The sequence below is a fragment of the Osmerus mordax genome, chromosome 11 (assembly GCF_038355195.1).
Source record: "Osmerus mordax isolate fOsmMor3 chromosome 11, fOsmMor3.pri, whole genome shotgun sequence".
In the NCBI taxonomy this organism is placed as follows: Eukaryota; Metazoa; Chordata; class Actinopteri; order Osmeriformes; family Osmeridae; genus Osmerus; species Osmerus mordax.
Genome location: NC_090060.1, coordinates 12,868,136 through 12,892,351, shown reverse-complemented (window position 1 = coordinate 12,892,351; position 24,216 = coordinate 12,868,136). Strand labels below are relative to the sequence as shown.

The 24,216-nt window shown below is 44.7% G+C and overlaps 1 protein-coding gene across 2 annotated transcripts in view; it reads left to right on the top strand.

Annotated features, from left to right (window-relative positions):
* The window catches only part of nbeab (neurobeachin b), a 137,282-nt gene that overhangs the window by 60,163 nt on the left and 52,903 nt on the right, over positions 1–24,216 (top strand). For both annotated transcript variants that reach the window (XM_067245669.1, XM_067245670.1), the window contains 6 exons: positions 770–897; positions 3,609–3,670; positions 7,272–7,336; positions 8,971–9,079; positions 11,149–11,315; positions 20,596–20,720. In XM_067245669.1, coding sequence (XP_067101770.1) covers positions 770–897; positions 3,609–3,670; positions 7,272–7,336; positions 8,971–9,079; positions 11,149–11,315; positions 20,596–20,720 — 656 coding nt within the window. The remainder of the gene's footprint in view (positions 1–769; positions 898–3,608; positions 3,671–7,271; positions 7,337–8,970; positions 9,080–11,148; positions 11,316–20,595; positions 20,721–24,216) is intronic.

Sequence of the window (24,216 nt, the reverse complement as noted above, 5' to 3'; positions counted from 1 at the left end):
GGCAGGCTGACCCAACATGGCCCCCTTGGCCCAGACCTTCTCTTTTTCTTCCTTCTTTTCTCTCCACCTCATTTTTCTCTCTTTCGTGTACAGTTTTCTACTGGCTCTCAGTCTTCCCTGTGCCACGTCCTCTCCTAGGGCAGCATCCCTGCCTTTAGAGGGGCTCAGCTGGGTGCTAGCATGAGTCCAGCTGATGGTAGCAGGAACCATGCTCTGGTGTGGGTGTCAGATTATGTGCTCCACAGAGTAGCAAGCAGCTATTCCCCCCTGTACACAATGCTTAGTAACACTTCACAGCAAAGGATGCACTTTTTTGATTTTTGGTATAATTTTTTTGGGGTATATTTGTTTGGTAGAAGCAAGCACAATAAAAAAGCGAGCTTGCTAATAATGAATGATGTGTCTTGTGCATCTTTGCAGGAGTGTGACTCAGCTAGTGTTCCTAGTAAGTACCATTACCAAAAGTGTTTAATTCAGGATCGCTGCTAGCAGGATCTAGTCTAGTAGTGTCTGACAGACAGGGATGAACCTGGAGGTAACTGCACCAGAAAGCCCTGCTCCTCTCATCTTACCCAGAAACTAACCAAGGTGTTGGAGCACGGCTGTCATTCTCATCCACCCAGTATGGCTTCATATGAGTGTTATATGTCCTGGCATTCTCCACTCTTTCTGCTTCCTCTCTGTCCTGACATGTTCTCCTCTCGCTCTTCATCCCTGCTCTCCCTGTCTCTCTTCCTCTCTCTTCTTCTGGATGTCTTCTTTCTGACAGCATCACCACCAAGCTGGAGCGTGCCCTGGAGAAGGTGGCCCCCCTGCTGAGAGAGATCTTTGTGGACTTTGCCCCCTTCCTGTCCCGCACTCTGCTGGGGAGCCACGGGCAGGAGCTGCTGATCGAAGGTAAAGCTGCTGTATGGAGATCTGCTGTATGGAGATCTGCTGTATGGAGATCTGCTGTATGGAGATCTGCTGTATGGAGATCTGCTGTATGGAGATCTGCTGTATGGAGATCTGCTGTATGGAGATCTGCTGTATGGAGATCTGCTGTATGGAACTCTGGTGCGTGGATCTTTCCACCTTCAGCTGTGTGTGTGTGCGTGGAGTCAGTCCTGTCCTTACCATCACACCCCTGCCATGTCTGATGGTGGCCGCTTGCCGACTGCAACACTAGTATCATGAAGGGATCTCAGATGTTCTGTTCTGAATCTTTACAGCGATCTAAACTGTTTTAAATTCACTAAAATACCCTGACTAAATTCTGTCTCAACCACAATGTCATCCATTATTTATTTATATTTTTTATCTGACCCATTTATATATATTGTTCCTTAAAACATTGTACTTCATAACAAGCAAACCTATAATTCAAATTGAAATGTACTTTGTAGTGGATGTCGAGTGCAGCCACAGTCCTCTGAAGGAGGAGAGCGGATGCCTCATCCTTTTCCCATCATGCTCTGCTCTGCCCAGGGCTCATTGCTAGACGGTCATGTGAGGGAGGTCAGTCCTCTGCTCAGTACTCAGGCTGGCATCCCCCTTAGAGCTCTGCCTCTGTCTCTCTGGGAGTGGTGTCACTCCATGCCCAAAGACTTGGCTTTGCTTTATTAGGACACTCCCCCATAGCCACAATCTCATGTGTGTTTGTATTTTCTCTATCTCCCCTGTCGAATACCAGATTGAAACTATCCCAGTGAGTTTGCTCATCAAGTCTATTCTGCAGCCTGTATCCTGCTATGTACAGGGTTTCTCTGTAAGAATAACAGCAGACTGGAAGAAGATGGTTTCTGGAGCTATTGGATGTTCTGGAGCTATCAAAGCAATCAAAAATAAAAACCCAGAAGCAGTCATATTTCTGTTTTCTTTTTGCGCCATGTGCACATTCTGTATTTTAATACCACTATGTATACTTTATGCCAGCCAAGAGTAGTTCTTTGCTGTGTAGTACTCTGTATGGAACACACACACACACTCACTGCAACACTGCTCTCACATGTGGCTGTACACAAACATTTATGTGGGAGTGGAAGGAAAAACCGGGTAGTGGAGACTTGACAAGTGTGAATATGTGTCTAAACCTTTCACTCACAGTCTGTCACTCACAGCATGGCCAAGCTAACACATACCCAGCCCTGGGCAGAGCACAGCCTCACAAACAAGACTCTTGACAGACAGCCTGGACCTGTTTCTACCCCACCAAGTCTAAAGTGTGTCCAGCCACAATAACGATAAGAGCAAACTGATAGGCTGATGAATTAACATAAGAATGAACAATGTCTCAGGAGATAATGAAGACATGCTTCTTTCGGCCTTGATGTGGTTACCAGCCCATTGGTCAAGGGTAAAAGAGTGCATGTTTTTCTTCCCTCTCTATTTCCCTCCCCCCCCCCTCCTCTTCCCCCCCACCACCCCCCACAGCTGAAATACTGTGCTGTGGTGCAAAGGCGCTCCATTGACCAGTAATTACCAACCATCCATCACCCCTGAAATTGCTAGGGGTCAACCCCCCGATCCCCCTGCACCCCCCCCACCCCCTTCCAGACATTGGGTCACTGTGGCAATTAGACCGAGTGCACTCTCAGTCCTGCACTTGGAGTTGATGGTGAGGCCCGTTTGAACAGTGGCGTCGTTGTAGCTCTGCTCCCTGCCTCTCCCTGCCCTGAGTGGGCCTAACCCGCCAGCTAGCTGCCCACTGCCCCCACAATGCCTCATTCACCCGAGCTTTAACCCTGCCCACTCGACAGGGAAGGCTGGCAGGTCGTGTTTAAATAGAATGCATTTAGTTTGTCCAACAACGTTGGACCAGGGTCAAACAGCCAAGTGGCTCCACTGTCAGGCTGAGGTGACTTATGTGCTAGCGTGTCGCTGCGGTAACAAGAGGTCAGCTGTGGCAGGCTATATACCAGAGAGGGGTCACATCCTTCCGCTGCTCTACAACGCCCTCAGCTCCTCCACAAACAAGATGGATGGAAAGAGCTGACCCTAAATACTGACTTGTTTCCTCCATTCCTGTAATAATTAAAATACTTGGCATACAGAATTGGCTTTTTAAATTCAAAATACCAAACAAGAGTTGTTATCCAAATGCAGCCCTTTGTCAAAAACAATCAAATTTGATCAAATAAGTTGTTGTTGACACATGCTGTCAATCACACCTGCTATCCATTCTGTTTGGCCAATGCCTTCATTGCTGAAACCATGCCAGAGGGTCAGGTCGTCCCAGCCCTCTCATAATGAGACCCCCAGAGAGAGTGCCTCTCCTGTGGTAATGACTGCACTGTGAGTACCTCTCACCTGCTAGAGCTGGAGGTGCAGAATAGCACGTCAGTTTCAGACATTGTTTCTGCAAATGAGCTTTTCACACCTGCCTTTATGTTTCATTAGCCTACTGGCTGCTTGTGCGGCTCACGCTCTGAAGTATGGAGATGAGACAGATCCTGTGAATCCCTGTCTACACTTCAGCTGTGTGTGTGTGTGTGTCTCTCCATACTGCATGTGTTTAAGTGTTTGTGGCTATACATACTGTGTGTGTAATGTGTGTGTGTGTGTGTGTTTGTTTACACTAGGCTTTTCTCTTCCCTCCAGTTCTAACTCCTGTCACATGCTCTCCGCAGGGCTGGTGTGTATGAAGTCCAGCACCTCGGTGGTTGAACTCGTCATGCTGCTTTGCTCTCAGGTGAGCTTCTCTCTTCCTCCTTCCCCCCCTCATCTCCCACCTCTTCCCACTCTTCATCTTCCCCTCCCTCTTTCTCTAACACCTCTCCTGTGTCGGTACAGGCTTTAATGAGCCGTCTGCTGCTAGCTTCAGTTCTCTGTGATATGACAATTATACAGCAGAGTTTGGCAAATTGGACAAGGGCTCTCCAGTGGTCTGTGTCACTCATATTTAAATCCATTGAAGGACCATTTGTGTCTCACATACAACGAAGCCTATCTTTTTCGTTTCACATTCATCTCGCCTCTCTATTGTGTCATTTCGTAAGATCCAAGCCCGTTGGTTCTACAGTGTACACACAAGCAAGTTCGCACAGCAGTGAATCATCTCAAACGATGACGTCCGCCATCCACTCCCAACAACGAAACACAAGATATCCGGGACTTTCTCAGCATACCCCTGGGCTTTTCTCACAGCCGTTCTCTGGTGAATCATGTCCCACCTCATGCAAAGCTTCCAGTGACAGATCACCGTGTCTCTGACCCGCTGAAGCTCTTGTTAAGCCTCTGTCTCAAAGAGGGTCAGAGTCCCAATGTAGCAGTTAGAACAGGAGATATTTAACATACCTTCTGTCAGCCCATCAGTCTTGCTTCACAGGTCCATAAGGAAGCCATTAGCTGGTGCCTCTCCTCAGACTGCAGGGCCAGAGAGCTTTAGGAGGTTAGAATGCCACTCTCTCAACTCCACAGTGTCCAAGGTCCAGAGCCCTCATCAGCGGGGAGCCAGGCAGCTCGCATCATCATGAATTTGTTATTAGAAGACCCATATTAAGGAGCATTCCTCTCCAGAACCAGGGTCTGGAGGACCGAGTCGTGCTGTGATGGCTCTGTCTTTTGAAGTGTCTTGAGGGCTGATTTTCCCTCTCTTCTGTCTGAAAAGTAACCGTGCGTCTCGGGGAACTGGACTTTCCCAGCTCCAGGATTTATTGCGACTAAGAGCATCAGCAGACTGGCTACTGCTCCGTCCGCCCTGTCACAGATAGCATTACCGTGGCTGTAGAGGTTCCTGCCATTAGGAGCTCAGGGGATGAAACCCAGGCTGAGATATTGATCTGTCAGAAAGGGAGTGAAACTTGAGCTTCTGCCTAGTGGGCTTCTAGACCATGAGGATAGATGGATGCAACATCATAGGCTAACCAAGACATTCAGAGTGCTGGATAATGTAGTCAGGTTGATAAACTGCCACGTTCACTTGCTGTGCAGTAATGGGCTTAATACCAATAAGAATACCAATGTATGCCTCAAGCAGAAATACAAGACTTAATGTTATGAACTGCTTGGACTTAAATAACACATCTCCAAATTAATATTTGAATACACTTGGGACCCTCTCAGTCCCTTTGAGCTTGGTTAACTGTCAGCTTAATGAATATTTTTGGGGGGAAGATTGCTCTTCCTCATTTATGCCTCCTAATCCCAGCCATTAGCATGAGCCAGGCCGAGATGGCAGACTCTGGGTGTCTCTCCACGTACTGGCCCACTGAAGGAAAAGGTCAAACGTCTCTGTTTCTTGTAACAGCTTGAACATACAGCAGGATCTAGAGTGGAGCCGTGGAGATTTAGTGATGGAAGGCCTCCAGATGTGAAGCCAGAGTTTGGGCAGAGACAGAGGCAGATATGGAGGCAGAGTACAGGCAGAAACAGAGGCACAGCCAGATAAAAGCAAAGCTCCAGCACACTGACAGGTTGGATTGAGACACCACATCAGCCCCCTGATGTTTGGGGGGATTAAAGACGAGAGAAAGAAGAAACAATCTGTGTCTGTGTGTGTCTCAGGAACACTGGAATGCAAGATGTTATTTCATGCTGTGGGAGTTCTGTGCCACTCTAATATTTGGCGAGAGTAAAGCAGAAGACATATTTCTTTCAAAGGTCATTGAAATTGTTCTTTTTACTTGAGTATCATCCATTTTTCCCCCATGGTGTTGGAAATCTCATGTTAACTCCTCAAATTATGGTTCTGTAGGTTTCAGGTTGTCCTATATATGCTCCTGAGTTTTCCCTTGGCCAGAGGTGGTGGGTATGTTCTGTATTTACATCAGGGCTCCTATTACCTCCTTCTGGAGGTGCATGTCAGGACTAATACCCTTCAAATGAGCATCAATGAGCTTTCTGCAAATCCCTCCAATCACAGACAAGCCCTTTGGGAGATCAGCTTTCCAGAAAACACAGAGAAAAGAAAACTTCTTAGGCCTTGTGGCTAGGACGGTGCTCTATCTCGAAAGCATCATCCAGGTCTCCCAGACAAGATACGTTTACCCCCCTCCCCAACCTGGTGTCATTTTCCTGGCATCTCATGATCCTCACATCTGCTTTGATTTCCGTATTTATTTTTGTCACGTGAGTGCAGTATGAGTGGACTGTGCATGATCCCTTTTCAAATGAAGAACGGCTTGTGTGGAGTGGATACTGTAGCAGGAGAGGAGAGGAGGTCACAGGGAACATTTGGCCACCATATGCTCGGCAGTATGTCAGCACCATATCTCTCGCTTAAATTATCTGGAGTTTGGCCTGTCTGGTGTGGCCCGATGTGTATCCTACACAACGCCTGTGTGAAAACACTACACATAATATCTTGGAATTTGATCGTATAGTAGAAAAAAAAGTTATGTATAAAGTAAAACACTGATTATGATTTCAATTGTGGAATGTCCTCAGAGACCCGTAGCTTCATGCCTGACACTCTCTTGGCAAACTGCAAAACCTTTTCAATTCTTTTCTTTCCCTCCTCTTTTGAACTATGGCCTCCTCTGTTTTCCCTTCCATTGGCACCTCAGTGAAGGAACAGGAGAGCTGGAGTTCCCACAGTGAAAGGCAGGCTCCCAAACTGCTTTTTAATCATTTCCAGATCGTGTTGTTGGAGGGGAGGGGGAGCTGTGTCTCAGCCCCCACCAGCTCTGCAGCCCTCATTGAGCCTTTTCAGTCATCTGTCACTGTAAAGGACAGAGGAAATGGTTGTATTTTAGACTGAGGATACAGTTTCATCCAGCAATTACATCTCCCTAGTGTTTACAGATCTGTTCACAGAAGAAGAAAGGATGGTTGCACATGCGGGGCAGAATTTCAGCTTTTTATAGACATGGCTTTTCTCTTGAAACCACATATGAACTTAATGCTTTATTTCCTTACTTGAATTTGCAGCTATCAAATGTGCAAAGGCCATTTGAACTACAGTTCACTGTTATGTTTTGGACTGAATGCATGCTTGGTTTACGGTTAGGCCTGGCACTTTATTGGATTAAAAGGTAGCTTTTTGGATCTCATTCTCTCTCTCATACTGTTTTTTACTGTTTGTATGTTTTATTTAAAATATTGCGCCGACTGGCAAAGCTTTCAGAGATATTATTCCCTATTAGTTTTGTATTAGTATGTTAATCTTACTTTATTGCCTCCTTATGCTTTTTTTAAATTTAAGATTAGCATGTCTATTATGTCTTCTATAACTTTGTTCTAATATTGCTAACATGTAATGAGGTCTGGCTTTGATGTATTCCAGCTGTTTACAAATATGCACCCCCCAAACACACACACACGCAACACACATTCTCTCCCCTGTACTTCAGGAATGGCAGAACTCCATACAGAAGAATGCGGGGCTGGCGTTCATTGAGCTAATCAATGAAGGAAGGTACGTATCCGCCATACAAAGTAGTTTACAGTAGAGGTCCCAGCTTTGGGGCCCTCATGGTCTCTTATCTTATTGGCGTGCCATCTCTCAGAGCAGAGTGTTTGCAACAGTGGCAGAAGCCCAGATTAACTGTAAGCCTCTTGGGCTTCTTGACTGCTCTTTAGGGGGTAAAGGTAAATAAGTCTGATGTGACAGGACAAAGAGAGAATATCAATTTGAGCATCTCCATGCTCTCTCAGGACTTCCTCTCTCCACCCCTCTTTCCCCTCTCTTCCCTCCCTCTTTCTCTCTCTTTCTCTCTCTGTCACTATCTCCACTCCTCGCTCTCCCCCTCTCTTGTGTTCAGTAGAGTAGATCAGGGGGGGGATCAGCCTGCATACCCAGCATGCCCATCTGCTGACCCATCTGTCCAGGCTCCTCCCCCAATGTGTCCCCGCCCTTAGCCCTATCCTCCCTCATAGGCTCCGCCCCTGGCCTCTGCTGGGGAAGGACAAAGAGTGTTAGTCAGAGTGGCGGCACAGCGCTGTCCAAGGTGCTGCTGGAAGACTTGTCATGTCTTCCAGTTTAGTTCTGATTTAGTTCTAGATCACCTGTCCTGCTTAAGCAGTCAATCTATCTGCTACCTCCTACCTACTTTGGCTGCAGGTCAGATGTCCTGGTAACATTGATGTGTAGGTAAATGTGGCAAAGAGGCATCCTCTGGTCTGGTCTTGGCCTCAAGTCAAATGAGTGAAGATGCTCCTTTTAGGTGACATAAAAAGTCATTTCGCTCATGTGTTCTCAGCCATATGGTGAGTCAAAAAGCCAGCGATACACATTGCTGCAGTACGTATAATGCTGTTCGTGTAGTCTCTTTATTGTTTATGGCTTTACAAGCACCATCAAGTATGTCCCAGCAGCTGTGTGAGGACTGAGAGATCCTCTCATTTCCACAGGAGCATGTACGGTCAAGCAGAGCAGACTTCTGTATTGTCCGTCCTCCAGAGGTCTCAGATTGAGTGCTAGTCAACGGTTGCAGACAGCTGTGGAGCTGGTGAACGCAGCTCCGGACCAGGGCCTGTCCCTGGGACTGGAGGAGCATGCAGCGGAGTAGAACAGAGCCGCCATTAATTAAAACAAAGCAGGCCTAATGGTGTGTAAAATGGCACATCATCTCCACACCATAGCCACGGTGCTTTCAATTAGAAAAAAAAAAGATTGAAATTCCAGTGTGGGTGGAGGCCTGGGAGCCTGTGAAGTCTGAGGTGTCCAGGGTGGGAGTCATCAGTGGGGGGGGGGGGGGGGCTGACGGCTGGGGTGCTGGTGTGGGGGGGGGGGGGGGGGGGGAGGGGGAGGGGGAGGGGGGAGAAGCCCATCACGCCATGTGCCGGACGGGCTTCAGTGCTCTAATGATGCCCCACTCCCTCTTTAATACAGCACAGGGACCTGTCAGTAGCCCACACACTCTCAGCATAACACAGACAAATGATGCTGATTACACGTCTGTTCTCCTAACCGCATGGAACACTGCCAGAGCTGGACATGCTAGACTCATCCTCGGGCAGTGATATCCTACATCCTATGTATGTAGTCTTGTCATGCATGGAGTGTTCTAACAGTATTCGGCTGAGGTGTTGTGTGTGTCTCTCCGCCAGGCTGCTGTGCCATGCCATGAAGGACCACATTGTGCGTGTTGCGAACGAGGCAGAGTTCATTCTAAACAGACAGAGGGCAGAAGACGTTCACAAGCATGCAGAGTTTGAGGTATGGAGACTTGCCCTTTCCCCAGCTACACACATTACCTAGAGGTCCCTGAATACTAAGACCTTTATTACATAGAATTTGGAGTCATGGGATTTAGGAAAGACTCTCTAAGGGAATCCTCTTGGATTAAGAACAGCTGTTATACAGCATATTGCTCAATAATCCTGCCCTTGTGTCTCCACATGGAGATTAGAGCTTCATTAGCCTACTATTAGGGATTTAATAATCCTCCACCAACAGATAGTCAATATTCATATTATTATTATATATACTACTAATAATATATTTATATAAATAATGTGTATATATATATAATATGTAATGATGCCATTATTATCACCATTATTAGTCTTAACAGTATTATGTGCATCATTCACCATTTAAACAAGAAATACACATATCAGATATTATTTACCATAGAGACATCAACACTCACTTTCATAAAAGTATAAATAAACAGACATTATTGTAATCATTTAAATAAACCAATGTGAAAACAAAAATGGAGAAGTATAGCTTTTGATTTCTAACTAGGGTTTCAAGCAGAATCCTATGCCACTTTCTGGCAGTAGGTTGAGCTACTTTCTCTTCTCTTTCTTAACAAGCAGGGCATATTGATATTTACATCAAATACTATTTATCAGTCATAAAATGACTCAATGTAACATAAGGCAGGTGTAGGCATGCACACTAACACACACAGTCAGACACCCACATGCTCTTCTACCACCTCTGTTAGAAGCTTATACGTGTGATAAGTGATGAGGTTCTTATCGTGGAGGAGCAGCCATTCTCTAGCAGCAGCTTGATGCTCGCTTCAGGATCCTTGACCTGCTAGATAAACTGGAAGAGACGTCTAGATATGCAATGTCACTGTGAGAAGGGGGAGGTGTACCTGGCCCTATACATTCTGTCTGCCAGCTCCAGACAGACTACACTTCTCATCCCGCACCAACACTGCTTTATTACCCACTCCCTGTGATTGAAGATTCAGGAGGCAGATAAGACATTTTTACAATTAAGTTGGTGTCAGGATGAAGCCTCATATCCTTTGAAGTGATAAATAACGTTTGATATTTGTCAAGGCATCACAAGGTAACGTAAGATGACAAGCGGAGATTGAGTTATCCGCCATTTGAAGAATATGTTGAGGTATAATATCTGACAGAATTCAAATATAAGGCAGGAAATTCAATTTACTTCCAGCTTCTGTTAGCAAATTAGATTTTGAATATTACCCAGAGATCCCCCCGGGACAGCACAGTAAGACAACCCTATGGTGCACTGGGAAGACAGTAGTCAGATGCTCCTCTAAATTACCTTAAGTCAGCTCTCCAAGCATCTCTCTCTCTTCCCGTCTCCTCTATAGTAACATTTCAACATAGCTTTTTATTACAAAATATTGTTATGTTTACAATAAAATAAATTGCAAGTGATTTGAATATATGTACACTAGTTTTTGGTTCTCCACACTGTTTCTGTTGTCACATTTCTATTTGGAACAATTCCATAATCATTCATTGCCAATAGCAGGCAACTTTCCCTTCTCTGAATGGAGAATTAAAGACTATTGATGATGTTGTCTGTGTTCTGATTCCCTGTTTCTATAGCCTGTCCCTTGATAGAATAGCTGCGATAGATTGACTCCATTAACCTTGACAACCCAGACCGCATTCTCAGTGGATCCAAGTGTTTTTTTTATTATTCTCCAGTACGGAGCCTTAGCAGGGCTACCTAGCAGGAAACCCAGTCTCTCCACAGCCAGACAGCAGACTACCGTCATATGTTCTCCATGATTTACTGCTCCCCTCCAGGGTAGCAGAAATCTGTCCCATGGCTTTTTGTTAATATCTTTATGCACTTGAGCGTGTTGAACAAAGCCATAATGTGTCTCTCAGTGATTTATTTGATGTCAGATAAAGAACATTGTCCATTTAAAGTTTTTATTCATGCAATGATTTAGCTATATATTTTATTGTAATTTGTGAAGTCTAAAAATCTCAATCCCAGTTTTATTTTGTGGAAAATATTTGTTGATGTAAGTGAACAATGTTCTCTCCTTCCTCCAGTCCAACTGTGACCAGTATGCTGCGGACAGGAAGGAGGAGGAGAAGCTGTGTGATCACCTCATCAGTGCTGCCAAGCACAGAGATCATGTGACCGCCAACCAGCTGAAACAGAAGATCCTCAACATCTTGACCAACCGACATGGAGCCTGGGGGACCTTATCCCAAAGGTGAGTTCCGGTACAGGACTATAGAAGCCCTGGCCCAGAGGTGAGGTCTGATGCTGGGCTGTAGACCTGGCCCAGAGGTGAGGTCTGGTGCTGGGCTGTAGAATCCCTGGACCAGGGGTAAGGTGAAGTCAGGGCAAGGCCAGATCACAAGCAGGCTTGGAACACACCAGGGCCAGACTGACTGGCCAAACTGAGAGGCTACAGTACCGGTGCACCACACGTCAGAGATGGGTCCACCGTTTAATGTGATTTCCCCAGGATCCAATAGGGTCAGGCAGCAGGTCAGCAAACTCAATTATAGTGGAGAGTGGCTAAATCCCCTGGGACAACTGATTGGCTGGTCAGACAGGCTAGGGGTGTAGAGGTGAGGAGGTTGGCCAGAGGAGGCTGGGGTTTAGAGGTAGTGAGGTTGGGGAGAGAAGACTCGGGTGTAGAGGTGGTGAGGCTGGGGTGGAGAGGTGTGGAGGCTGGGTGGTAGAGGTGTGGAGGTTTGGGGGAGGCTGAGGAGAGGAAGCTGGGGGAGGCTGAGGAGAGGGGGCAGGGGTGTAGAGGTGAGGAGGCTGGGGGAGGCTGAGGAGAGGGGGCAGGGGTGTAGAGGTGAGGAGGCTGGGGGGAGACTGAGGAGAGGGGGCAGGGGTGTAGAGGTGAGGAGGCTGGGGGGAGGCTGAGGAGAGGGGGCAGGGGTGTAGAGGTGAGGAGGCTGGGGGGAGGCTGAGGAGAAGGGGCAGGGGTGTCGAGGAGAGGAGGCTGGGGGAGGCTGAGGAGAGGGGGCAGGGGTGTCGAGGAGAGGAGGCTGGGGGGAGGCTGAGGAGAGGGGGCAGGGGTGTAGAGGGGGCCGGAGAGGGGGTTAAGGTGTTTGTGGTTGGTTGTCCAGGTACTCAGTGGCCCCTTCAGTCACACAGCAGAACACCTGCTGTTGGTTGGGGACCCCTTGGCTCTGTTAAAACAACAGCCCTACACATATTATAGATCTCATACTAGCCCTCTGAAAATATAGGGGCTCACCCTGGAATTAGGATTGATTTAGGGTTTGACTGAAAAAGTCAGTGCTACTGCAAAATATACATACAACATACACCTAGTATATACGTATATACACACATTGTATATAAGAAAACAATAATCTTTATTCAGAGGATTCAGATTTTTAGAATGCTGAGGCAGAGAGAGGTTATTGTTTTGAAATGTGTTTGTGGACAGCACTGCCATCATACCATCCTTACTGATCTGTCTGCTCCAAACTGAGAAGGTCCAGGCTTCATTTTCAAAAGATAACTCGTTTTTTAAAGACAACTGTACAACTATGTAAATGTTTTGTGATAGGTTTAGTGATTTAGACATGCATAATTCAATATATTCAATATTATATTATTTCAATAGTATTTAATAACATGCCATGTTGATAAAGGTGACTGTGAGAGCTTTCAATAATTCATCCACCACACCAGACTGTAGAGTTCAACATGTATTAAACCATAACAGTATTTATAAAAGAGCCTAGTATTGCCACTGAATACTATTACTTAAGTAATAAAACGCATAAAATATGTTTGGCCATGTATTTGACACCATTTTGTTATGCTGCTAAGGTGAGGAAATGCATAACCAAACCATGCTGCACTCTTGACAAAATGTGCAATCCACTCCCGGGTTATCACATTTACTTATTGAAATATTTATAGAAGGCCTCTTAGTTGCACAGCCTCTGCATGGCAACAAAGGGTTATTGAGTGAGGGTGCATTGTAAACGATACCACAAAATTCCAACAAATTCAAATTTAATGGTAACCTGCTGTAGAAGAGAAATGATGCAATATGCTCAAAAGCCCAAGGCAGTGTTGCAGCTGAGCAGCTTAGTCTTATTCGATGCAACATTAACTTTCCCATTTCTGCTGCTCGTGTAAATATGAGGCCCTCAAGCATTTTGAAGTGGCTGTCTATTATTTGTCACTGTGTGGAGAGACAGGGAAGGAGAGAGAGGGGCAGAGAAATGGGTAAAGAGAGAAAGGAAGAGGGAGAGAGAGTGTGTGTGTAATTGTTTATAGGACTTCTTGCATGGACAAGAGGCTTGGCTTGAGATGTAGTGGGTCCATGTCACATTTTAGAGAAGGAGCTTAAATGACACAGCCACTAGCTAATTTACCTTCTAATATTTTACTAATTAAATAGCATGGCTTTTGTGTCTATGTTAACTCACAATCACTCAGTTTGTTTTATTAATCTGTACCATGATATAGTCTAGGAGGAAACGGATGGTGCAATATCAATGTCTTTCTCGATGATGCATGCAACTGATAAATCATAGATTATCAATCAACAGACATTCACATGCAGTACAGATTGCAGTTCTACCCAAATTCATCCTTTAGTTTTACTCTTAAGTATTTTAGATACAGAGGACCAACACATCTGCAGGCTATTAGTACCACTGACCCTTCCACAGTGTGCTGTCCTGCTCTCTGTTGCCAACAGCAAGAGAGATTGTGTTTCAGCAACATTAGACTAGACACACATTCTGCACACGGCTGGAAAGCAATCTCTGTCCTGTGTCATGTGACCTGAATGAGGCGTGGGCAGACCCAGTGGAGGGAGGGTGGTTCGGTCCTACTTTATGCTTCCCTGAAGATGAATGTCCCCCTGTATTGAGTCAGCATCAGAAAATCAATATTGTTCAAATTGAAACAGTATAGGGTTGTATTGATCCACCGCACTAAATCAAAACGAAGAGGCTTTGATACAGCTCTCTGAGACAGCTCTCTGCTCGGTAATGACACACTATCAATTTTAGCTTAACACTGATAAATCAAGTTGAAAATTGGATGTCAGTTTTTTTTCCCACTGAGAAAGTGATTTTCTATGCCCTCTGGTCCCTTCTGCTGTTGACCTCCAACCCTTGCCAGTGGATTATAAAGTTCAGCCTCGTCCGGTGAAAAGAGGCGTCAAGTAAAGAGTGATGAATTCATCCTTGAATAATGCACACTGTCTTTCCAAGGTGTATTGCACCAATACCAGGTCATTTCCTTATAAATCATGTGTGGAATGAAAGAACTTGATGTGACGATATCTGCAATCCCACTCATTATAATAAAGTCAATGGCGTGTCCCAAAGCAGTGACAGTGTTGGCCAGCTTCAGAGCAGAGCACAGGTTTTACCATCACCCCTGCCGTCCTCAGCCAGCCCCTGTCCCAAGTCCAGGCCAGGTGCTAATTGATCGAACAGTGCAGCCGTACAGAGATGTAGAGCAGGCAGAGGCCGGCCTCTCCGCCTGGGTCTCCAGATGTCGGTGTTAACATCAGCAGCATCACTGACAGCTGACAGAGGACCTGCATCTCCAGGCAACCACTGAAGACTTTAACCCAACCTGACTGAGCATCGATTGTCAACATTTCTCCTGTATAATTACTTTTCGTTGCGGAGGGAGAGAAGGAGAGATATATTGATCTGAGGTGTGACAGTGGAACAGGCGTTTCCCTTGGCTAACAGTGAGCTTCATCTCTCACGTGTGATGAATGGTAACAATTTGCCCGTGGATAATAACTTTGTGATGGAATGAACCCTTCAGTCAGGATCGCTCACTAAGCAGTCTCTAGTCTCGCCTGAAAGGGTTATCTATTCTATGAGCTGCCCTCCCGATCCAGAGTCCACGAGTGGTGGAGGCTCCAACCTGGGTAGGGGTTATCTATTCTACGAGCTGCCCTTCAGAGCCAGGATCCAGGAACGGTGGCCAGAGGAGAGGAGTTCAAATCCTCCTGATCTAATGGTCCCTCAGACAGAGAGACAGCTGGATCAAGGTCCCTGGGTGCTGTTCCCACATACACAGGAGCATCTAAGGAATAATCAGACTGGACAGAGGGCATCAGGAGGAGAAATGCAGCAGATAGTGCTCGCGACCTCCAAGTTTCTTTGCTATTGTCTTTCGACGGCCTTTGCCTTCTCCACCTGGAGGTAGCTTCTCTGCCAGCTTACATTTTACATTGTGGTGTGTTTATCGTAGCCTTGGAAAGGGAAACAGTAGTTATGTACAAAGATGTTAGTTTGAAGTGTAAAAGTGATTTTATTCCTGTGTCTTTTACTTCCCATCCTGTTTGTGTTTAATCTGCTCCAGCCTGCTTCCTGGGGCGACTCCTGGTCTTGAAGCCCAGACTCATTCTTTCTGGAAAGACACACACATTCACGCACAGTCCTCAGTTTTAGGGAAAGAAGGTATCTCTAGACTGTGTCCCATTTCTGATGAAAGATGGGAGGGCCGCAGAGCTGGCAAGCAAGGAAGAGTTCACCCGTATCCCAACCATCTATCCCTCATCAGAGCCCATTATTGGTTATTACCCCAAGCAATCTACAGAGTAGTTGTAGCCTCTGGTCTTTTCTCATCATCCTCCAGCTATAGTCCTCTTCCTGAGGAGATTTTGTGGTATAATATTTACAGACCCAGAATCAGAATCAGAATTTGGTTTATTCGCCATGGATGTTTTACAAACACGGAATTTACTGTGGCAGGGAGGTGCAAAACACTAAAAGACACGTCCATATTTGAACTGACTGTGTGTAAGTCATTGTTGGTAAGCTGGAAGCCTTCCCTTATGCGACCATAGCATGTACAGGCATGATGCCAAATAGGGCTCTCTACCCATGTGGAACAAAATAAGATTCTAAGATTAAGTCCACTTCACCCCAACTAAACACCATTATAGGTCTTAAACATGAAGGCACTTAACATTTTCTTCTGACAGTTTGTGATCTATAAGCATTTCCGTTTACTGTTCTGCAAAATGCTATCTATACTCAGAAGGCGGCTGTGAGGATTATCAAGAGGAAGGAAAGAGCACAGACCATTATATTCCCTTTAAATGCTCCCATTCCAGACAAATGGTGGATAATTATAATGAATGCTGGTAATCAGTGACTAGTCTATTTAAAGGGCCAGGGACTGGTTTTCATCACTGCCACACACACACTGTGATGTAGGGGTGCCCTGCTCGTGGCCCGTCTAACTGTGACAAAGAACACACACCAGACCCCTCAACGGAACTCAATCTGAGAACAAATGACCCTTTTCTGCCCCTCAGCCCCGCAGTGAGTAGTGAGCATCAAGTGGCAACTATTTAATGTTTCCACTCAAAATAGTCTTCATATGCCTGACTCAAGTCACTGTGCTTAGTTGGGCAGTTTTTCAGCTTTCTAAGATTCAAGTGTGCAAGAGCTTGAATGCTTGTCAACTAACACAAACCATTCTGCTACCTTCAGTACTACATAGCGCTGGTCGAACTGTCTTCTACAATGACCTCACAAAAATATGTTTCAGTTTACAATGGTGCTTGAAGAAGCATGGGAGTACAGAGAGCTCAACTCAGGCCTTTGATGACTTGATCATTGTTAATGGTTTGGTTTGTTTCTTTTGTGTACATGACCTTTGAGGGAAATTGCACACAACTGCCAGGTTTCAGATCTACGGAATACTTGACAATAACCTGACAAGCTGGATCGAGTACCGTTCTTTTTTTGCCCTCCATCCTTGCAGCTGTCGGGAGTGTTGGGTAGTTATTGTTGCAGGAGGTTTGACAGACAGTTTGGTTCTTAAACAAGCACCTCTGATCCAGCGGCAGCAACAGCGGCAGTACAGGCCAGTCCTGTCATCCCCCCCAAGTCATCCCCCCTCACACACACCCCTCCCTTCCTCTCATATTATACCTCTGAAATTCTGGTGAAATAGAAGTGTCCTTGGTAACCCATGGAAACAAGGGCCGTGAGGAAGGCCTAAGGCAATGGGTTAGATCAGGGTTTTTTTTTACCTTCACCTTGTAACTCTGCACTGTACCTATTTACTGCACAATTCCTATAGGCTTCACATTCTCTGATAGAAACTGTATTTTTGCCATAACATGTATGTCAATCCTTTTATTTTCCCTTTTCACCATTTTATTCAGAATCACCGCTGTCATATTTTTACTACCTTTTACAAACACAGGACATTCCCTGAGGACTGGGGTTGTTAAATCTAACATAGCCACAGCCCCAAGCCATCAAAGGACACACACACTAACATAGGAGATATGCAATTTAAATACACATTTCTAAAATGGGAAAGTCTACAGTTGTTCTACACATAGCCTGCTGCACTTAAAAAATCTGGAAGTGTCAGTAAATAATGAGGCCATCTTTCCTTTTGGTTATCAGCGCTGGAAAATAAGCTTTTAAAATGCAGTTTGAAATCCATTTGGGTGATTGATGGGTGAGAGGGCTAATACATTTTGCCAGTTTCTAGGAGGCCCTCAGCCATTTTTTATGGTTGTCATGAAGCGGCACACAATTGGTGTGGAGAATCCAGCTTTCCTGAAGGAAGGAGAGTGGCGTGATGAAGAGAGTGTCAGGGACTGGCTCTGTGGTGTATGCATTGATGCATTATACATGTTGTATTGCTGGAGAACTTGAATCCAGATTTACTGAATGCTCTACCACGTATATGCATTGCTGTTTTTGGCTTGCCTCTCACAGGAATTTGCTCATGTCTTTGCGTTTGCTATACTGATGTGATTGTTCGTGAACAACCAAGCAATTTTACATGTAAATTATGTTTTTCTCTCTTTTTTAGCACTTTCCTATAGTAGGTTATTATATTTTTTTCCTGTAAGCTTTGCTTTTGTTCAAATTAGGGGTTTATATGCTTTTTACTTGAAGATGTACTAGAAGACGTTTTGTAACACCGCCTTCTCCCTCACAGTATTCAGCATCTGGCTTTGTTTTCTGCACCTCACACTTCCCTGTTCATAAGAGAACACTTTGGTCAGAATGTTGGAGTGTTCTGAGGAGTTCCAGGTGATCACATGGCTGTGGTTTCTCCTGGTCACTCTCTCCTTGACTTCCTTCACAGTAGTGTTACTGTGGGCAGGGTCTGAGTGGGACGTTTCAGACGTCACTGTCTGGGTGTAGTGAATGAGTGTGAGAAGTCTGTGTTGCCCCCAGCTGTGGAGTGCTTTTGGAAGCCTGGTTCCCCAGAGCCTTCCAGTCCTGGACCACCCTCAGTGAAGAGGTTCCTTCATCACAGCCCTTTTTGGCCCAGTCCAGATCCGGTCTGATGCTGACCACACGGTTTAGAGTATCACAAGTCCTCTCTCCATCCGGAAACCTCAGCACAAAGTGAAAACACATGCAAGGAAGGAAACTGTAGAGGAAGAGAAATTTAAATGTTGACATCTACGCCTGCTTGGTTCCATCCTTGTAATTTTGCTTTGGTTTGTTGAGCATTTGATTCACATTAGTGAAAAATTAAAATATTTTCCCTACTGCTTTTGAGATGGTGTACACAAGTGATTATGCTTAAACCGAACAAATCGAATGCATCATGTGTATTAAATACCGTTGGGAGTCAATTTTCAAAGAGTTACATTACATTCCTCCCCCACTACTGTCTGCAGTCTATTTTTAGTGAGAATTAGAGGTTATAATCTGTAATGGTAATCTCCCTGTTGCCTACACTAGATTTAAAATTTTTGCACGGTGTAATCTTGCGTTTACAAAATCATTTACTTGGGTTTCTCCTTTCCACCCCCTGACGTCTTTCTCTCTCTCAGCTAAGCTATGTGGGAGATTGACAGGGGACAAGCTCAAGGCGTTCTGTGCTGCTTTGCATGCAGTAGCTCATGATACTTTTAGCAGACACACACGCGCACACACACACACAAGACCTATTCTTGATTGATGCTTAACTGAGACTGAGCTCTCTTGGTGTCAGAGCTCTGCTAAGTCTCTTGAGCCTCCTGATTTCAGCAATGTGTAAATATTCATGTAACACTAAGGCAGTTTTTGTGATGTGATCCCCTTGTAACACTTTAATCTGTTTAGACTGCTTCAGTATTACGGCAGAAAGCATGGCTGCCATCCAAGCCCTTATCGCATCCAACAAAGTCTGTTCTGGACGAGGCTGGTTGCACCTCTGTAGCAGATAATTGTGGAGAGCTGTGGGTGGTTGTCTGGGCGGTTGTTGTTACTGGAGTTGTTCTAAGAGTCAAAATACCTGCATCAGGAGAGGAAACATCGATCATTTGTAGTTGCTGTCGATTTATAGAACTTGTAGTTATTGTAAGCATCCCAATTGCTTGCAGAATTGTCCCATTCCTTTGTATTTGTATTTTGTTTGTCAATCCTTATATTTACTACAAAAAGACTACATAACAGTTTGTAAATTGCTTGAGGATTATTGTCATACTATCATGTGTTTTACAATGACTAAATGTACAGAAGAATTTGGAGTACATTTTGGATTTTCTGTGCAGTTTAGTGTCAAGGAAACAAAGTCTTTGAAATCTCTCCAGCACAAAGCACACTTGCATAGAGCAGCACTTAGTAACCTGATGCTAGACATGCAGTGTAATGGTTTGCATTAGCAGCAAGCAATAAAATTATCCCAGGTCCCCATGAATGTTGGAATAATCATTTACAAAGATGGTTACCACATGCTGGAGCTGTTTTCTTCTTTCTCTACTCTTTTTATGACCCTAATTCACTGTTATTAATAATGAATAAAAATGCAATTTTCTGTTGCCTTGCTCCAGGGCACTGGGAATCATTTCAATGAATATTTCAGCACATTATTTTAATCACGGCTCCACATTTGATGGCAGGGGGGTTGTTTTATAGTCCCAGGCTTTAACTGTCCTAAGACCCTCGATCATTAAACCCCACGCTGTCGGTGTTGAGGGTCTTACCTTTGATTTACAAGACTTGTTAAAAAACATTGTAAAAAGGAGGCAAGCTGTGCCATTTACATTTGTAATTTGATGCGGTATTGGTTAATGGGAGTACCAGTGATTTATGTGTGCAGTGGCTAATCCTGCTCTGTCTGCCTGTGGAAGATGTGATGGGCCTACTGCTAGATACTGGAGCAGCACTGGTCCCACTGCTAGATACTGGAGCAGCACTGGTCTCACTGCTAGACAGCATCACTGGTCTCACTGCTAGATACTGGAGCAGCACTGGTCCCACTGCTAGATACTGGAGCAGCACTGGTCCCACTGCTAGATACTGGAGCAGCACTGGTCCCACTGCTAGATACTGGAGCAGCACTGGTCCCACTGCTAGACAGCCTCACTGGTCTCACTGCTAGACAGCATCACTGGTCTCACTGCTAGATAGCATCACTGGTCTTACTGCTAGATAGCATCAGTAGTCAGGTTAGCCTACTGCTGTCTAACCTATCTGTTCTCTCTCTCTGTGTCACTCTCTGTGTGTGTCTTTGTCTCTCTCTCCTTCCCTTACTTTCTCCCTCTCTCTTTCCCTCCACAGCCAGTTGCATGACTTCTGGCGTCTGGACTACTGGGAAGATGACCTGCGCAGGAGGCGGAGATTTGTGAGGAATGCCTTTGGCTCCACCCACTTGGACATCCCGTGCAAGTCTGCAGAGGACTACGGTTTGTGTGCCTTTAATACTGGAATTAGCATCATATCCCAATATAGTCGCACCTGCCTTACAAAGAACTACTTGATTAATGTTAAGGTATATTAAGTGTATCATGTGCTGATCCCAGAGCTTCATAGCAGAGTGTTAGTATGGGGAGTAGAAAGCCCATGCAGGTCCATTCAGACCTTATGTGGGTACAGAGTGTTGCTAAACTGACAGTTCTTTGTTCGTTGTCATTTTAATAGGTATAATATTTATGGGGCCTGTCAATGGAACATGACACGTCTGCTTTATAGTACTTATTATTCCCACCACCACACATAGTTGAGAACAAATTGCATCACTCAATTGACTTTTTGACTGTGGAACTTTTTCTCATTGACCCAGTGGATGATGTAATGTTTCCTACCACCCTGTGTCACGCAACGCTGCCTTTTAAAGGGAAGCAGGTCAATAGTTTTAAACACTCTGAGCCCTTTGCTTCTGCCTGTAATTGAATAGCACAGCCAATTTATTAAAGGAAGAAAGATATTGATTTTGAAACACTGTAAAGACAAAAACAATCCTTCTCATTTCACCTCATATTCTGTTAACAAATTATTTATTCATCCTATCCTTAAGTACTAGCATACATTCTAAATCTATCCTAGCCATGTTGTGTTGTAAACAGTGATTTTAGGTCTCCATTCTGGGCTGTGGCCTTCTGGCCCAAGGTTAGGGTTAGTATGTTATCGTGTCAGAGGGTCTGGGGATGTGCAGCTCATCGTTGGTCGGGTTCAGAGTGTCATCTGCCTGATGGCCTGAAGCCAAGTCTTAGCCAGGGAATGGTCACCCAGCCTTGGAGATAACACACATAGGCCAGCTGCTCTGTCAGCTGCAGGTGGCCCATGTACATGGCACACACAAAATAATTACACCATCTGCTTTCCGTTCTCGTCTGTCTTTTTTTTACCCACAAGCTTTCTTTCACTCGTACGGTAACTTCTAGATAATTTGTTTGGCTGCTGCAGACAAAAAAAATTTGGACAAATTCTTTTGTTATTTTCTGTCTAGTTGATAGCTATTTTGTTTTTGTGTGTGTAACCACCTCTCTGTGTCCCTGGACTGTCATTGTCCCCAAGCTGTTGAGTGAGGACTTGTTGAAGTGCCTGTGCCACTTGGTGGTTCTAATAATTGGAATAATGTATCAGCTTGTCATGTGAAAGGGATTGTGGTCATATGCTGTTCTCCAGCTCTCACTGAGGTGGTGGGCACCTCCAGGCTCCTTCTGCTCTCATGTGGGAGGAGATTATTGTTTGAGGCACTGTGAGGAAAGTGTTTCTTGTGAAGCCTTCTAGCGCTTCACTTGCTTTCAGTGGCTGTGACAGTTTGTGGTGGTCTTAAATATACCTTGACAGATAATGTTCTTACATCTGTTCACTTCTTATTTTGTTGAGTTCTGGTATTAAAGATAAAACCTGTCACTGGCAGATAACCTAAATGTTGGAGGTCAAAGCAACATATTTATTACTCTCCCTTTCCAAACTTTGTTTCCTTAGATTTGACAGGGACCAGTAAAACTTATTATACTAAATGGGCTGTCAACTGTGTAGTGATTTGAGCAGAATAACAAGGAGGACTGTAGATTTGGCTCCCGGGAGTCCTTAGTCAGTCTTAAAGATGGGATGTACCTGTGAGGAGGAGCAGAGGGTCGTCCACAGTTCCTTCTGGATCATTAAAGCAGGAAACAACAATGTAGATTGAAGCATCCGGTATAGTAATCAGAGCAGACTTCAGGAAGATTTAGAGACACATATTATACTTTTCTGTGTGGTATACATCCCAGTCGCTAGAGAAAAATGTGTGTTTCCCGTCTTAATTTGCCAACTCGCCTTGCCAGTGAAGATGATTATGCTATGTAAAGACTGCTTTGTGAGAAAAACTATTCTTGTGAGTAGGCTCATTACAGCTTTCTATTAAAATTATTGTTTGATTGAGAGATTTTTTTCAATTTCTTTTTTGTTTCACTTTGTGTTTGTTTGAGAGTGTGCATGTGTGTGTGTGTACTAGCACTTGTGTGTTTCGGTGTGAAGGAAGGTTAAATTCTTCTTCTCTGTCTATTAGCAGCATTGACAGCGAAGCGAGCACCTTTCCTTTCTGCCCTCCATAATAACCTATCCTGTTACAAGAAGGCAAGACCCACCACCAGAGTATATTGTTAGCTGATTGGAATTGGGCAAGCATGAAATGGAAGTCAGGTTAATATTGATCCAAGTGTTTAACAGGGTGTTTTACCTCCAGATGTCCTTGCTATCTCATCGCAGGTGAGCAGCCCCTCTCTGACCTGCTGCATTATGGGATTTCTTGGACAGATATCTTCATAACTCACAACAGTCGAACCCTGCCCCTACCTAATCTGGCTCCTTCTCTGTAGCTTATCCTGCCCCTGGCCATTATCAGAACCTACCTCTGCCCAATATCAGACTCTGCCACTGCCTATTGTCAGATCCTATATCCATTACCATCTGTGGTATCTGTTATAGACAGTGGAAATTATTTCATAACAATTACCCAGGGTGGCCAAAAATCATTAGAAGCCTAACTGGACTGGAGAGGGTCTCATCTTAAAATCTAAGATTGTTATTATCTTATGTGCTTCAGAAGAAACTTCATTACAACATTATTGTATATCATATTCATAGCATGCAGATACTAAATTGTTCTGAACAATACATCATCAAGCCTGCACCACTATAGGGAAATGCTCTAAAAATAGTCTGTATTTAAGTGAAACGTCATGTCATACAATGTCTTGTAGAGTGGAGGTGGAGTCTTAAAAAGCACATGCTCTTTGACTCAACAGAGGCTATAAAAATGAAAGCCCCAGGCTACAAAATAGTTCTTGCAATATATAAAACATGAACCCTTGGCAAACACTATAGTAGTTTGAGCCTTTAATTCTTTTTCAGCATTTCTTATCAATTCCATGTTGAACAATAAAACTACTGAAAACTGAAATATTTCCAGTTTAGGGGCTCTAAATGGGACTGTAAGCTTTATTTGGGCAATACTGGGCTTGGGGGTGGACCTAATGTCGACAAACTGCTTTCAATTGCAATGCTGATTCAGAGCATCTCTGAGTTTAGTAGATGGCTGTTCAAGTCAGCATGCTTTCTCCTCGAATGCCGCTTTCAGTTTTTCTGTTCATCCATGGTTGGGTGGAGCTAGTTCATGCAGGAGACTCCGAGACCTATGCTTTGTTAGTCCCCTCCACCATCATATCACAGTCAGACACTCCCATGCCAAGGCGAATGTGTTTGTATTATCAATAAAGTGTTTATTACCTATTACTGAGTCTCCTGCCCGAACCATTTTTATGGCACAGTGATCATTCAAGTAGGTTGCCAACAAAGTGGAGGTGAACCCCCCCCACCCCATTCCCTCTCTTCTATTGATGTTGGTCATTTGCCTGCAGAAATCAGCACGGTTTATTTGGTCTGGTTTTCACTGTGGTCCTCTGCTCCATC